This window comes from Balaenoptera acutorostrata, chromosome 15 (assembly GCF_949987535.1).
Source record: "Balaenoptera acutorostrata chromosome 15, mBalAcu1.1, whole genome shotgun sequence".
Classification (NCBI taxonomy): domain Eukaryota; kingdom Metazoa; phylum Chordata; class Mammalia; order Artiodactyla; family Balaenopteridae; genus Balaenoptera; species Balaenoptera acutorostrata.
The window spans coordinates 51,972,699-51,987,722 of record NC_080078.1 but is presented as its reverse complement, the minus strand read 5'-3'; the positions used below and the strand labels follow the sequence as shown (position 1 = coordinate 51,987,722).

General features: G+C 39.0%; 1 protein-coding gene across 2 annotated transcripts in view; it reads left to right on the top strand.

Moving 5' to 3' along the window:
- The window catches only part of SNAP25 (synaptosome associated protein 25), an 83,871-nt gene that overhangs the window by 52,352 nt on the left and 16,495 nt on the right, over positions 1-15,024 (top strand). For both annotated transcript variants that reach the window (XM_007165254.3, XM_007165255.2), the window contains exons 2-4: positions 331-466; positions 2,391-2,432; positions 10,380-10,428. In XM_007165254.3, coding sequence (XP_007165316.1) covers positions 395-466; positions 2,391-2,432; positions 10,380-10,428 — 163 coding nt within the window. In that variant the 5' untranslated portion in view covers positions 331-394. The remainder of the gene's footprint in view (positions 1-330; positions 467-2,390; positions 2,433-10,379; positions 10,429-15,024) is intronic.

The window sequence follows — 15,024 nt, the reverse complement described above, 5'->3', positions numbered from 1 at the left end:
TAAAATAGAAATAAATAAGTGGGAGGTTAAAGGTATTCTAACCCGGAACCACATCCTTCCCTACTGACATTTCAAACTTGAGTGGTGTGTGTCTTAAAAAATATTTCATAGGCAGACAGGTATCCATCTCCATTGTAAAGTAGGCAGATAAGCATTCATGGTGACTTTTGGAGAAAAAGCATAGTTCTGCGGACTCCTGTCTGGGTATGGCTTCCAGCTCAGAAGATGAGTCACGGAGACAGAGTAGGGACCATTGAGACCTTCCCCTAGCTGAGCACACCTGCCTGTACACATGTAAGCTCTCACATGTTCAAATCTGCTTCTTTCCAGGTTCCGTGGCCAAACCCATCACTGACGCCCCAGCCCAGGCACCCCGCCAACCCCCACCCCTACCATGGCTGAAGACGCGGACATGCGCAATGAGCTGGAGGAGATGCAGCGAAGGGCTGACCAGCTGGCTGATGAGGTGAGGGATGGAGACCTGGGAAGGGAGCAAAAGATGCAGAGCTGGGTCGTTTGTCTTATTCAGGTTGAGGTGGGAAAAGGGCTTCTTCTCATGTCTCAGAAAAAAAACAAAAAAAAACAAAAAACAGGAGGAGTATGAATTTGATTTCCTATATATCTAAGGGCTCTGCACACAGGAATGGGTTGGTTATAAAACTTGCATGCAGATCAGTGGCTGAGCCCAAACTTCCAACTTCTAGAAATCTAGAGAAGTCAAGATTCTCTAAGAAAAGCACTGTCTTTGGGTGTCTTACAGCTAGTGTTGTGCCAGAGTTGGCTCAATCCTGAGAGCTGGTTGTTACATTGTCCAGAACTTTGCAAGGTGGTATTAAAATTGAATTCTATAAACTGACAATTAAATAGATTATATTAAAATCAAAGGTAATAAATACTCAGATCTCATCAACTCCTAATGATTTTACTACTATCTATGCTTTCAAAGTTCTTGGCATGTGTTGTATCTGTAGTGTGACAATACCGTCTAGTGGTGTGTTACCGTGAACCTTCACAAGTTCACCTTCAGTGACACCATAGTGTAGTTAGAAATCAGAGAGGGAAAAAGTATTTACACCACGGAATTTGCAAACACTACAAATCAGGGCTTGACCTATTGTTCTGTTGATCCTCTAGACTTAAGAAAGTGGAAAAATGTTAATAATGCAGATTAAACTTAAAAGTATGAACATCCACAGCCATTACACTATAAGCAACACAAAAAAGAATTGAGAAAATCTTCCAGTATTTGAAAACTATGATTCTCTTCAGCAGAGAAGCCACTTGCATCATTGACAAATGAATAAAGTTCCAAAACATGTCTTCATTCTTTCACTTGCCTTTTATTCATTCACGTAAATGAAAATATCAACCAGCGTTCATGCCAGAGCTGCACTTGTTTTATGCGTGCTTAGCTGTGGACACGAGAGTTCAGCAAACATCAACAAAAGCTTTCTGTGAAAATCAATTGGCTATACAGAATTTGCAATAAAGTGTTGCGTATTTTATTATTATTTGTAAATTTTATGGTAGTCATCCTTTATATCATTAAAATAATACACACACACAGACACACACACGCATTTTTTTTCTGTAGAGCCCATTGTTAACATTTACCAGCATACCTCTGCTTACAGCCATTCTATTTCAAAAAGCAGCCTGCTGACGGTGCTTCCAGGAAAGTGAACATGCTTCATGTTCCTGCAAACTCTTGTCCAAAATAAGTTTGTCGTTGAAAAGCACAGCTTTTGAGAAATTACACTGGTTGCTGGATTCTAGTAATTTAAAAGGAACTTAGAAAAAAGTGACCACACTGTGGCCAAGGGGCCAGCGCTGAATTCAGTTTTTCTTATCTAAGGATGAAGATAATTATTATAGCTGTCTCCTATAGACTAGTTGTTTCAAACACGCTTGATTTTTTTTCCACCCTAGGGCAACAACTTAATTTGTACTGATAAGAACTTCCAATTGTGTTTCTAGGAGCTTTATAAGAAAATCGATGTTAGATTCATCTCAATTCATGACAAATGATATTTGCCTTTAAAATTCAATATTCCTGGTCCAGGGAGGCCAAATTAGTCCTCTGAGTATTCGAGATAATTTTTCATGTCTCCTGCACATGCAAAATTACCTTTTCGAGCTTACTTTGTCTTTGATATCAAGATAAACTTCGTCTGGTTTTGATTTTATGACAATCAGCTTTAATGGAATTGCTTTAGGGAATCTTATTATGTAGAAAGCCTGATAGGAAAGAGATTGAAATTGTGGTTCAGTTACAAACTTCAGAGAACATGTGATAACAACCCTTTATGTTTCCCAAGTGAAGAAAGTTTTTCTGATATTCCAATAACTCTGGATCCTGCACTCATAATATTTATGTTTTTTTATCTTAGTCACTGGAAAGCACCCGTCGTATGCTACAACTGGTTGAAGAGGTAAGCAGTGACTATATTTTAAGATGAACTAATCCCTTTGGCTGACATATTCTTTGCCTAGACCCTTTGCCTTTCCCTAGACCACCGTCCCATTGATTCCAGTGTGAATGTAGCTACCAGAAAGCCACATAATGAGAGAGATGCTATATTTAAGTTGCCAGGTAGCCATCAAAGTATTCACTCTCCCTCCAGCCCAGCCTATCTTCCTAGTCTGGGAAGCAGAGGAGGGTGGTATTTCCAAGTAAATAAATGCTCCCAAGAAATCACAAAAACAAATCAGAGTGATTTTTTAATATACGAAAGAATTATCTACATAAAATCCTCATTTGTACTGATTTTGATGCCTCTAAATTACATCTAATCTTGGCCTTCTGTTTTAAATTTAGCCACATATCATTTTAAAAAATATGTACCCATAGAGGCATAATTTTCAGAAATTGTTACATTTATAGTCAGGCACTAAAATTCATGAAATAATAGGAGAATCCTTTAATAAAGGGAAACATCAAGTCTAGTCATGTAAATATAGAAGCTCTTTTATATTCCTGACTCTGAATTTAACATCCATTTGCAAGGCATGGTTAATGAATCCGTGACTATTTTTAAATGGGTGAAATAGGGCAGACAGCAATAATGGAATCAAAAGGGCATTTGCAATAAACCTCATTTATTCCAATTTGGGAGAGCGGCAGTCAACCAGGAAGAATAAATGGATTAATTGAACTTGTCCGTTGGGAGAGATGAAGTGGAAAAAGAATGGGATGAGCTATATTTATCTTAACTGAATACAACAAGTCTAATCGTTTTTATTCAGTGAGATGCTGTTTTATCTATGCTTTGAAAATGCTTATCAATGTATAAATTCATGTGTGGTTATCATCTTTAGAGATCTTGGGGGTTTTCTAGCAGAATGATCAAATGAGCCTACTTGCCTCATGCTACTGTAAATTGCTTTTGCAATGACATGAAAGGAGAAAAGGGTCAATTTTCTTTTTTTTTTTTGAAAAGGGTCAATTTTATAAGGCTAAAAGGAAGGGCAGCCGCCTCTCACACTATGGAAGCCAACATTTTCCCTTACTTCTGCAGCTTCAGCTTCTCAGCTAAGAATGGAATACAGCTAAATGTGAATTGCCACAGGAGGGGGAGGAGAAGGTGGCAACCAAGAGCTCAGAGGACCCCTGGGAAGGGTAGGAGGTCCACTGAAGGAGATCTATTATCATGAAAAATGACAGTTTGAGCCTGCAGCGTAGCACAAATTAGCCCCCACAGGAGGTGGGCCAGCAAGGGGCCCTCGGCAGCACAGGAAAGCAACCTTCACTCTCTTAATGAAGAGAAATGTTTTCTTTGCGCTGTCCTGGGAACACGTTCACTCACGCGGAAGTACTTGAGGACCAAATAGGAGGCAGATATTCTAAATCTAATAGTGTCGGTGAGGCTTTCAGAATCCACATGTTGCCCCTCATCTTGTCATGAGAACAAGTAAAAGGAACAAATCTGAGTAACACCCACACATGAGCTCTCACCGTGACAGGAAGAAAGGGAGCCCAGAAGTCAGCTGACATCATTATCTTGATGCGTGTTTATGACCTTCAACCATGGCCTCCAAGCTCATATTTCATTTTCATTTGTGTGTGTACACATGTGAAGGGAATGTCTAAACTACAACATCTATCACCAGTTTGCCCACCTGTGCAATGTTGAAACTGCCTAGAACACGGAAAGTGGTGGAGGAATGCATCCAACACACTTTTCCCAACTAGCCCCTCCCCCATCAGAGTCTTTGGGCCTCAGAGACTTCTTTTTCTGTGTCTTCTTAAATTGCAGGCAGTGTTGTCCAGTCTTGGAAAAGGAGTGTCTGCTCTAATTTATTCTGGGAAAAAAAATCTCAAAAGCTCTATTAATTGAAGTAGGATTCTCAAATATTACATTTTTGGTTTTCCTAAAGTGTTTCTCAATCAAGCATGAAGTTGCATCTTAGAACAGGGGGTGAAACAGATAGATGCTGTCTCCTGCCTCTAATAAATGAGAGGAGGCTATTAGACTTTCTATCCTTAGGAAATTACGAGCAAGGCATTATTAGACTAGATTGATTGCTCTTACATCCTCCTGGGTTATCTTATATTGATGGTCAAACATCCCTTATGTCTAGGGCATTGTCCAGTCAGATGATATTCTGCTTTTCAATAAAGAAAGAAATTCTCTTTAAAGAGAATCAGCATTAAATATTCATCAAGGGCAGAAATCATTTGGAAAATCTGAGCATTGAAATACCAGGATCTTGCCCATGATCCCAAAGTCCATCAGTGCCATATAATTTGACTTGAGCTAAATGCTTATTGAAATTCAGTCTCAAAGACAGGAAAGGTTACTCAACTTGTGAAGTTTCCCTGAGGTAAACAATCCCACTTTCAGTGGAATATAGGACTTTGTGCCATCCCTCATGGACTTTACGGTGTAACACAGTGGAAGGCATGGAAGCTTGGTTTTTAATAGAAGCCATCATCGGTGTATCAAGGACAATGTAAAGTTACACAGAGATCAGTAGAGAAAGTTCAGAAAAGCTGAATACCATACACACGTAAAAAGATTAGAAATCACAGAGAACTTGGTTCCCAGCCTGGAGCTGGGAACTGGCTTTTTTTTTTTTTTTTTTAATATTTATTTATTTATGGCTGTTTTGGGTCTTTGTTTCTGTGCGAGGGCTTTCTCTAGTTGCGGCAAGTGGGGGCCACTCTTCACCGCGGTGCGCGGGTGCGCGGGCCTCTCATTATCGCGGCCTCTCTTGTTGCGGAGCACAGGCTCTAGACGCTCAGGCTCAGTAATTGTGGCTCACGGACCTAGTTGCTCCGCGGCACGTGGGATCTTCCCAGACCAGGGCTCGAACCCGTGTCCCCTGCATCGGCAGGCAGATTCTCAACCACTGCGCCACCAGGGAAGCCCAGAACTGGCTCTTTTGATGGATGCATTTCAGCAAATATTTATGGAATGCCTGACTCTGGAGGTGGAAGATCAAAATTGATATCATGTAGAAAAACAGATATGAAAATAGCTCTCCAAATTCAAGGCCACACCTGCCTCAGGAGCACAGAGGAGGGGACAATGAATTCTAGAAGGAGAGTCATGAATACTATTTGATTCCAGACAAAAAATTTAACTCTGCTAATACTAACTGCAGGAAATGAGGTCTACACGTTAATGCCTTGGGCTATGGAACAAAGCCAGAAAAAGCCACGCTGCCCTAGGGCAGGCTGATCCAAAAGCCCCACAAAGAGCTTTCGTGCAATGGTGGTTACTGAGGGCTCCCCAACATTTATGGGTGTTTCAGCATCTTTTCTTTTCATTCCAACTTATCTTTTGAAACACATTGGCCACAAGAAGAAAATAAGCATTCTAAAGCTATGTCTTTGTTATGCCAGACTTTCTACTAAAGGTGGAAAATTCAGGCTGAGCAGCTGTTTTCAGGTAGACAGTTGTAGGGGTCTTTTGGAACTCTCACGGTTAAGAGACTGTCTGGACTGGCCTAGTTTTAGTTCAGGTGTATTGGACTTTGGGAAAAGCATTTCAGGATGACAAAAGACTTTAAAATGTTCTATAAACATGGTCTTAGATCATCAGCAAGAAAAAAAATAAGAATAGAGAAATAAAAAGTAAAAAGAAAGAAATGAAAAAGAAATCAGGGACTTCCCTGGTGGTCCAGTGGTTAAGAATCTGCCTTCCAATGCAGGGGACGCGGGTTCGATCGCTGGTTGGGGAACTAAGCTGCCTCATGCCGTGGGGCAACTAAGCCCACGTGCTGCAGCTACAGTGCCTACGCGCTCTGGAGCCCACACACCACAACTAGAGAGCCTGAGTGCTGCAACTAGAGAGAAGCCCATGTGCCACAATAAAGAGCCCAAGCCCGTGTGCTGCAACGCAGATCCCACGCACCGCAACTAAGACCCAGTGCAGCAAAATAAGTAAATAAATAAATATTTTTTTAAAAATCACTGATGTCTCCAGCTCCCCCTGTTCACAGTTAGACAAGTTTCCCAGGGATCTTGAACAGGAACCAGGAATTGAGCTAAGACGAAAATAGAACCACCTCCTCTCCCTCCTAGCTATTAAAACATAATACTCATTGAGGAATCAGAGAAAGTAATATTCTGCCTCCCCGAAGATATCGTCCCATCCCTGTCCTTCTCTCTTGCCCTCCTAGTTCCTCCAAAGGACCACCCAGTTGTTTTGATAAAAGTTGTCAACAAAAAGTGGAGCCAAATGTAAGTTCTACTATTTATTGAGAACCTACTATATGCCAGCGACTGTGCTCAGAGTGTATTATCTAATTTAATCTCTGCAGTCACTTTTTCTACTGCTTTGCTCTCCATTTTACCAAGGAGGAAATTGAAGTCACAGTGGTTAAGGAACTTGCTTGAGACACACAGCCACAAAAGACAGAGATGAAATTCAAACTCAGATCTACCTGATTCCAGAGTGTGAATTCTTACAGCATTTCCTTCCACCAGCAACTCCCACAATATTTAAAAAATTTTTTGAGAATTCCACAAAAAACAAAAGGATCTAAGAAAACAAACATAGCAGCTCATCCTAAACTGACAGATTCCACACAAATGAAATCCTTTATCTCAGTTTTTGAATCACGGCCTCCAGTGGAGTTGAACCTGTAGAAGCTTTTAGGCTCTGTAGCTTACTTTGTCTTTATAAATCTTGGGAAGTGAGGGAGCTGTTTCTGTCCCCATCTGACAGCTGGGAAAGCTGAGACACAGAACAGGTGACTCTAGAGAAATAGAACTGTAAAGATAAGTCTAGAATTCAGAATTACTGACTCCCAGATGCCAGCTCTGTTCACTTGACCAAACTGTTTATCATTCTGTGAAGCACAGTTTAGAAGCCAGGCATTTGTCTGGCCCTTACCTTAGTGCCTGGGGCAGGGTGGAAGCTCAATAACCATTTAGTGAATGAATGAATGAATGAATGAATGAACTAATGAACAAGTGAGTGAATGAACCAACCTAGCAACTACCCAATCTTATTTAGCATCTCTATCCTTATCTTAAATATGAGAAAGCATCCTGAAAGGTCAAGTGACTCTTCCCCAATCTCAAGACTGTTAGCTGGCTGAGCTAAGAACATAATCCAGCATTCCTGACTCTCTGACCTGTGCTCACTGCTTCTGTTCTCCCAAATTGGGGCAAACTCTTGGTGGTTCTGTGAATCATTCCAGCACTGAAACATTTAGCGCCAAATTGAACAAAAAGGAAATTATACTTGCAGAGGAAATTATACTTTATTTATTATATTAAATAAATAGGTAGAGCAGAAAGGGTCAACAGAGCAGAGCTGAACTGACTAAACTGAAGTCACTCACCTGTTTCCCACACTCCATCCCAAATAGAATGGAACAGAGATCTCATGCATGGCCTTGAGTTGGGTCCTTAGAGAAGAAGGTGCTCTCTGAGATGATTCCGTCCTCACTGGAACTTGCATTGTCACATCCATATGCCTGAATGAGCCATCTGCTTTTTACAATTTCCTCTCATAAACAATGGCTAAAATTTGCAGAAAAGGGGCACAGAAATTGTTAAAATACAGGCTAGTGTAGACAAATGTCTATTTATAACACATTGAAGAACAAGATTTTGAAATGTCTTCTAGGGTCTAGAATCTTGCTGCTCAGTGTATGACCCTGCACCAGCCAGCATCGATGATCTTGTTCAAAATGAAAAATCTCAGGCTCTACCCCAGTCCTACTGAATCAGGATCTATATTTTAACAAGATGTTTTCTATGCAGGGGATTCATATGCACATTAAAGTTTGAGCAATGGTCTAGAAACTTCTGGTGGTAGTCTGTAATGATGATATTTTAGTTTGCCCAGATATCCTGCTATAGATACATTTTGTGAAGGTATTTGTTTTATTAACCCTGGTGTAAGGCTAACTATAGGCCAGGCACCGTTCTAACATGTGCCGCCTATTAATTCATTGAATTCGCATAAGAACTCAATGAGGTCTGAACTATTATGATCGCTGTATTACAAATGAGAGAACTGAGGCACAGAGCAATTAAGACATTTGCCCGAGGTCCTGCAGCCAGGAAAGAAAATCACCAAGATTCCAAGGCAGAGTCTAGCTCTAGAATCTGTGCGTCAATGACTCCTGAAGTCATCCTGAGCCATCACTCTCCAAACTACATCCTGACTTTGCAACTAAAACTTATCAAAATGTGTTCAACCACTAATTTGAAAAGATACATGCACCCCAGTGTTCATAGCAGCATTATTTACAATTGCCAAGGTATGGAAATGACCTAAGTGTCCATCAACAGATGAATAGATAAAGAAGCTGTGGTATATATATACAATGGAATACTATTCAACCCATAAAAAAGAATGAAATTTCACCATTTGCAGCAACATGGATGGACTTGGAGGGTATTATATCAAATGAAATAAGTCAGACAGAGAAAGACAAATACTGTATGATATCACTTATCTGTGGAATCTAAAAAACACAACAAACTAGTGACTAAAACAGAAAAGAAGCAGACTTACAGATATGGAGAACAAACTAGTTGTTACCAGTGGGGAGAGGGAAGGGGGAAGGGGCCATAGAGGTGTAGGGGTAAAAAAGGGGTTCTTATGTGATTACATGAAATCATGTAGGTGAAAGTTTTGAAAATTATAAAGCACTATAGAACTTAAAGAATCTTTCATTCAATTTTTTTTTAAAAAAGCAAAATAGGCTTTTCTGTCTGGGTGAGTTAACTGCACACGTTCTCTGAAATGGTGAGTTTATAAAAGCTCACAGAAATAATTTTCAGTGTTTTATTTTATTTTTTAAAAGCACTATTGGAATTAAATTGTTGAAATACTGTTAAAAAAACAAAACAAAACACTTTTGTTGACCTCCACTAACATCTCTCTCTTAGGTTAATGTAAGTCAGTCGAAAATAAATGGGGCCATGAAAGACGTATTTTAGAATTTATTCTAGGTACCACCATGAGCTTTTCTTGAAAAAACAATTAATCCAAACTGTAAGCACTGCCATTTAATACCTATTAATAATCACCCTATAAAATGGAAGGTCTTTACTTAACTAGTTAGAATTCCAGGAAATGATGATTATGAGCAATGCAAATATCTCTGCTCCTTTTTTCCCACCCACCAACTCCCACTCCCCTCCACCAAATAGTTCAGGGCTGTTTGGTTTATTTAGGTCATAAGGGGTGAACAAAAAAACTGCAGTAAAACTTGTGGATGAATTATTTTCTCACACCATATTATTGTGCAGAATTTCAGATTTCATTAGAAAAAAACCCTTATTTCTCATCTGTCATTCCCTTTTCTAAATCTTGCAGAACTTCTCTCCATAGAGAAAGAAATGGAAGATTGAATTTCCTTTTGAGCTATGTTTCTCAACCTTTGTGAAGCTGTCATCTTTTTTGATAAAGCCTAAAAATCTCACCACCACCCCCAAGATTCTTACACATCTTTTCAGTAGAACACCCCTCCCCAATTCACCTATGGAAACTCTCTGATATATCGTGCCAGAGAAGATTTAGTCTCGAAGATTTTGAAAGATTTGCTTTCTGTGGTTGGTGTTACAAAAACTATAGGCATTTTTATTTTCCAAATATAAAATCTCGCTATAATATTAAGTATGTGTATTTCAAGTCCATGCCAAGCCCCATCCCGAGCCCCACCCCATGGAGACTGAGCTACATCCCCCTCTTCTATCTGAGAATCACTGATGAAGCAAGTCCACAGGTGACCCACCTCTCTGAGTTCCTCCCCAGCCCCTAATACTCTTCGCCATATTTCCTCCCTCTTTTTCCTTTGGTCCTTCTTCATTTTCCATTTCTAGGGCTAATTGTCCCCTTACTGATTTCTCTTTCTCTCTTTTCTCTCTCTAACTCTTTTTCCACTTTGCTACCATTATTGGAATGTAGAGTAAAGATGCTGGTATCAGGACTTTGGTTATGTTGGATGAACAAGGAGGTAAGTTCAGATTTCTTCAGTAAGAACAATTCCTCATCTGAATAAAGTCCATTAAAAAATGCTTTGTGCATCTACAGGTGGTCATTGACGTGTGTTATGCACATATATGTGTGTAAGAGTTCTACAGTTTTTATCTTGCTTTTTTTCTCCTTTTTCTGTTGAAAAGATTGGTAAATGTATGGAAATGTTGAGATCTTCATGGTTGAGTAAATGGTACTACGCTCCCTGTTATATGTGTTGGGGTAATAGAATTTTGAAGGCAGAAGTCATTTGCTTGAATTTTTAATGATAGGATTTTGGAGAGTTTGAGAATTCTCCTCCTCATCCCCAATCTTTCCCATAAATATGATGTGATAATTCCTAAATAGAATGAGAGAATAGTATACCATATTGTCCATTTCTTTTGACCATCCTTATTCAGCATCTGGCAATATTGATTTCCAAGTCATTATGGGAATTCCTTGAATAACTGGAAGCTGTTTTTAACAGGACATAAGCTGAGGGAAATCATTCTAAAAATGGAAAATTGAACCACTTAAAATATTTGAACTTTTTCTTTTAATTATTACAGAAATAGTAGAAGCAGTGAACATCAGAGTACCAACATCTTAGTATAGCATACTTAGTCTACAGTGGAACCTAGAAGGGCAATACCAAATTTTTTTTCTTTGAGTTATACATACTGTCATACAGTGATGCTTTATTTAATTCTAGCCACAAGTTAGTTACCTGATTCCATGCTGAATTCTTATCATAATAATCAGATTTAGCAGAATTTTTTCTCTTTATGTATATCTTATGAAGACATTAGAAAACTCTTAGCAATCACGAGAAATTTTTTGTCAAAGATAAAAATATAAAAATTTTTACAACATGGAACACCATAAACAAACTCCAAGAATAAACCTCAAACTGGGGAGGGGGGGACGGGGTGGGAAACTGCCTTACAGATAACAGACATAAGGCATTTCCCTAAAATAGAGAGACCTTGCATTTTATCAAAGAAAAGGACAACAACATACAAGAAAAAATGGATGTAATATGTAAATCATCAGTTTACAGGTAGACAAATGAAACCATGCTTCACCCAACAACAGTAATGAGATGCCACTCTTTAGCAGATTGGCACAACTTTTTTTAATTGATAATAATCAATGCTGTGACTATGTTGGGAAAACAGAAACCCTCAATCTACAGATGGGCACTGTTGATCAGTACAAAGTTTAAGAGTAATTTGATAATATCTCCAAATTTTGATGTGCACCCATCTTTGACCAAGATATTCCACTCATACAATTAAATGCTGCAGATATTCATTGACAACTCCATGAAGAAAAATATACATGCCTTACCTGTAATGGTGTAAAACTGGAAACTAAATGTCTGTCAGTGGGGAGACTGATCAAATCAATTATGATATGGCCAGGAAAGAAATTCTGCATAAAATGTTCTGCAACCTTTACAACATATGAGATCAATTTTTACTGACTTCTGAGGAGTTACAGCAGGGGCAGGGAGAGACTGAAGGAAGGTATATCATTTGGGGTCCTCTGGGAAGCAACTGCTAAGAATCAATTAGAAGTGTGTGAGATTTCTTAAGGAAATGTCTGTGATGGGTGAAGGGGAGAGGAAGCAGGAGTAGGCAGGGAGAGTCTTTGGACTGTGATGCAGGCTTGACACTTGTGAGAGGAGAGGGGGGCAGAAGGAGGATTGGGTAGGAAGAGTCTCATACTGTAGTGCTGCTCTGAGAAAGTCTCAGCCAGACTGATAAGCAGCCCAGGAGCAAAGAAAACCCAATGGAGCAGCCCTGGGATGGTCAGGGATGCCTCCGCTCTAGTAAATTGTGCTCAGCTGTTGGCTAGAAGCATCCCAGGGAGGGCATGGCTTCCATGTAAATGTAGTGGATCCTATAGGTGCAACAGCTGGAGGTGTCAGCTAACTACAGGGTCCCTCTTGAAGGGAGATCTGAGGGGTACACCCTCATGGCTGCTATATAAAGACTTTGTTTCTATATTATTTATTAGTATTGAACTTTTCCAATAAATATACACCGACTAATTTTTTTAAATCAGAAGAAAAAATTTTTTTAAAAACAATTGAACATCAATCCCAACACTTCTCCCCCCATTTTTAAAATATAAATTGTCAAAATTAATACAAAAATAATGGAGCATAGTGGAGTTGTATTTTGAAGGAATTACAATAGCTGTGGCAGTCTTCAGAACTCTCCAGATGAATTTGCTGTAAATCATAAGACTTGCTGGCTTGATGTGTATAACAATGCCCCAGACTTTGAAACTCAGGACACAGCAAATCATTGCTTTTTTAAAAAATTTGTTTAATTAGGCAGCAGGTGCCCATACAGAAGAGTGGTACCTCATTTCCAGAGCTAAATTGATACATATAAACTCAGGTAATAAGGAGTTCTATCTTATTAACTCTTTTAGTTAATAATTTGCATGTGAAGGGAGTAGAAAAGGAACATTGCAATGGGAGAAAAAGTTTGAGAAAGGTTCAGGATAATACCATTTTCTCCCCTAATTATAAAGCATTGACATGAAAAATAATATATACAAATCTGAAGTCAAAAAGAAAGTGAATAAGATATTGAGTTTCAAATTTCATTGTACTTTGATGAAGAAAATCTACAGGCAAAATTTGCCAAAATCTCCAAAAAAATACAAAAATATATTATTCTTAAACACAGATGATTCCCAGGAACATCTTTACATTATTCTCTGAGAAACGAAGTAAAATTGCAGATTTCCCCCACAAGGTAGTTAATGTTCTCAGTTAAGACATTTCAATTGTGACCACACAGCAGTAAATGCTAACTTCTCGGTTGAACATATTTCCTAGGATAACCTGGGTTTTACCAGATGCGTGGTGAATAATTGATACTGATGAGAAACATGCAACTGTAAACCCTCAAAAGTGGGTAGCTTCTGCCTGGTCTTAAATGCTACATGTTCCATTTATACTGTAAGAAGAGATTAGAACTTTTGAAATGACTGATGAGTCAACAACTATCTTTACTGCCATTGTAAATGCATTTTGACACTGCATATGCTGTGTTTAGTTGTTTAGATCAGTAACTGCTTTAAAATTTCTCTCCAGTTATGCTCTACTAATTTTGTCTTTGCCTGAACACCAAAAGTGTTGACTGCAACTGCACAGAAGTCTCAAGAAACAGCCATCCGCCTAAAGAGCCAATCCAGGTTGTCCTGCTAAATGGTTGTGCTAGGAAATTCCTTATGGGATTCTTGTTTTACACCCAGGTGTCAGGAGACACCAAGGAGCACTGAGCATGACAGATGGCCCTGAAATGTCCTGCGTCCTTGGACTTTTCTTGTCTCCAAGAGAAATCCCCATGAAAAACCCCTAGTCCTAATGTGGGATGATTTAACCTTTCACTTCCATATCTCTTGTTCCCTTGTTGGTCTTTGCTGGGTTATATGTTTGTTTCAATGCTGAAAATGCTGCTCTTGGGACAATCCCATGGGAACGGCTACAAACTAAACAGTGAAATCTTTGACCACTGCCTGGCAGAGTAAAGGCAAAGTAAACCCTCATCCACAGAGCCTGCCAACTTTCTTAAAGGGTTCACGGCACTACAGGGTAACATTTGTGAAAACATCCCTCTTGCTAAAGTCCACTCACCAATATCTCTTATGAATGACTAAAGCTGCATTGCCCAATATGGTAGCCTCTAGTAATGTGGCTATTTAAATTTATTTAAATAAATTTCCATATGTTCATCAATTCTAAGGAAAGTGAAAATCATGTAGGCAGCATCTTGTAATTGGTTACACTCATGAAGGCTTGCACATTGGGTCAATCAATAGTATTGACCTCTTGCTATTCTTCTACTGTTTCTTTTTTTACTAGATTGAGGATTCTAATGGCCCCATGCTGCTTTACTTACGTAATATTAGTAGAAAAGATGTCTAAACTTAGATCCCTGAGCATCCTGCCATTGGTGGATCCATTACAAATAACCAGTCATCCAAATATCATAGCAAAAGAAAGAACAATCTCTTGCCCCAACATATAGTGTGATGTACTGGAATACCTCCCCAATCCAAAATCTTATTCCCCTCCCAGTCTCCAAGAGTAAATAGGAAACAGCCAGAAAGTAAGTATAGGGAGGTAAGGAGCAGTCAACCCTAGACACTGCATTGCATCAGCCTCTGAGATGCTGCTGTCTACGCCAGAATGGAATGAGGATATTGATTGCTTTCAAGTATTTCCTGAGAAAAATCTTCACAGAAATCATTTAAGTGCTGTGAAGTCCCAATACGCCAAACATATCCACAAACATAACCCAGTAACACTCTTAAAATTGACATTATGTGAGCACCTGCTATGTGCCATTCAAAGAGGGAACCAAAAAAAAAAACAAAAAAATTAATATTATTGTCAGAATATCTGTGACAAAATGGTTCCACAATATTTTTTAATTTCTTTTTTAATTTTTTTATTTATTTTAATTTTTTTTTAAATTTTTTTATTTATGGCCATGCCATGTGGCATGCTGGATCTTAGTTCCCTGACCAGGGATCGAACCCGTTTCCCCTGCAGTGGAATCGGTGTGGT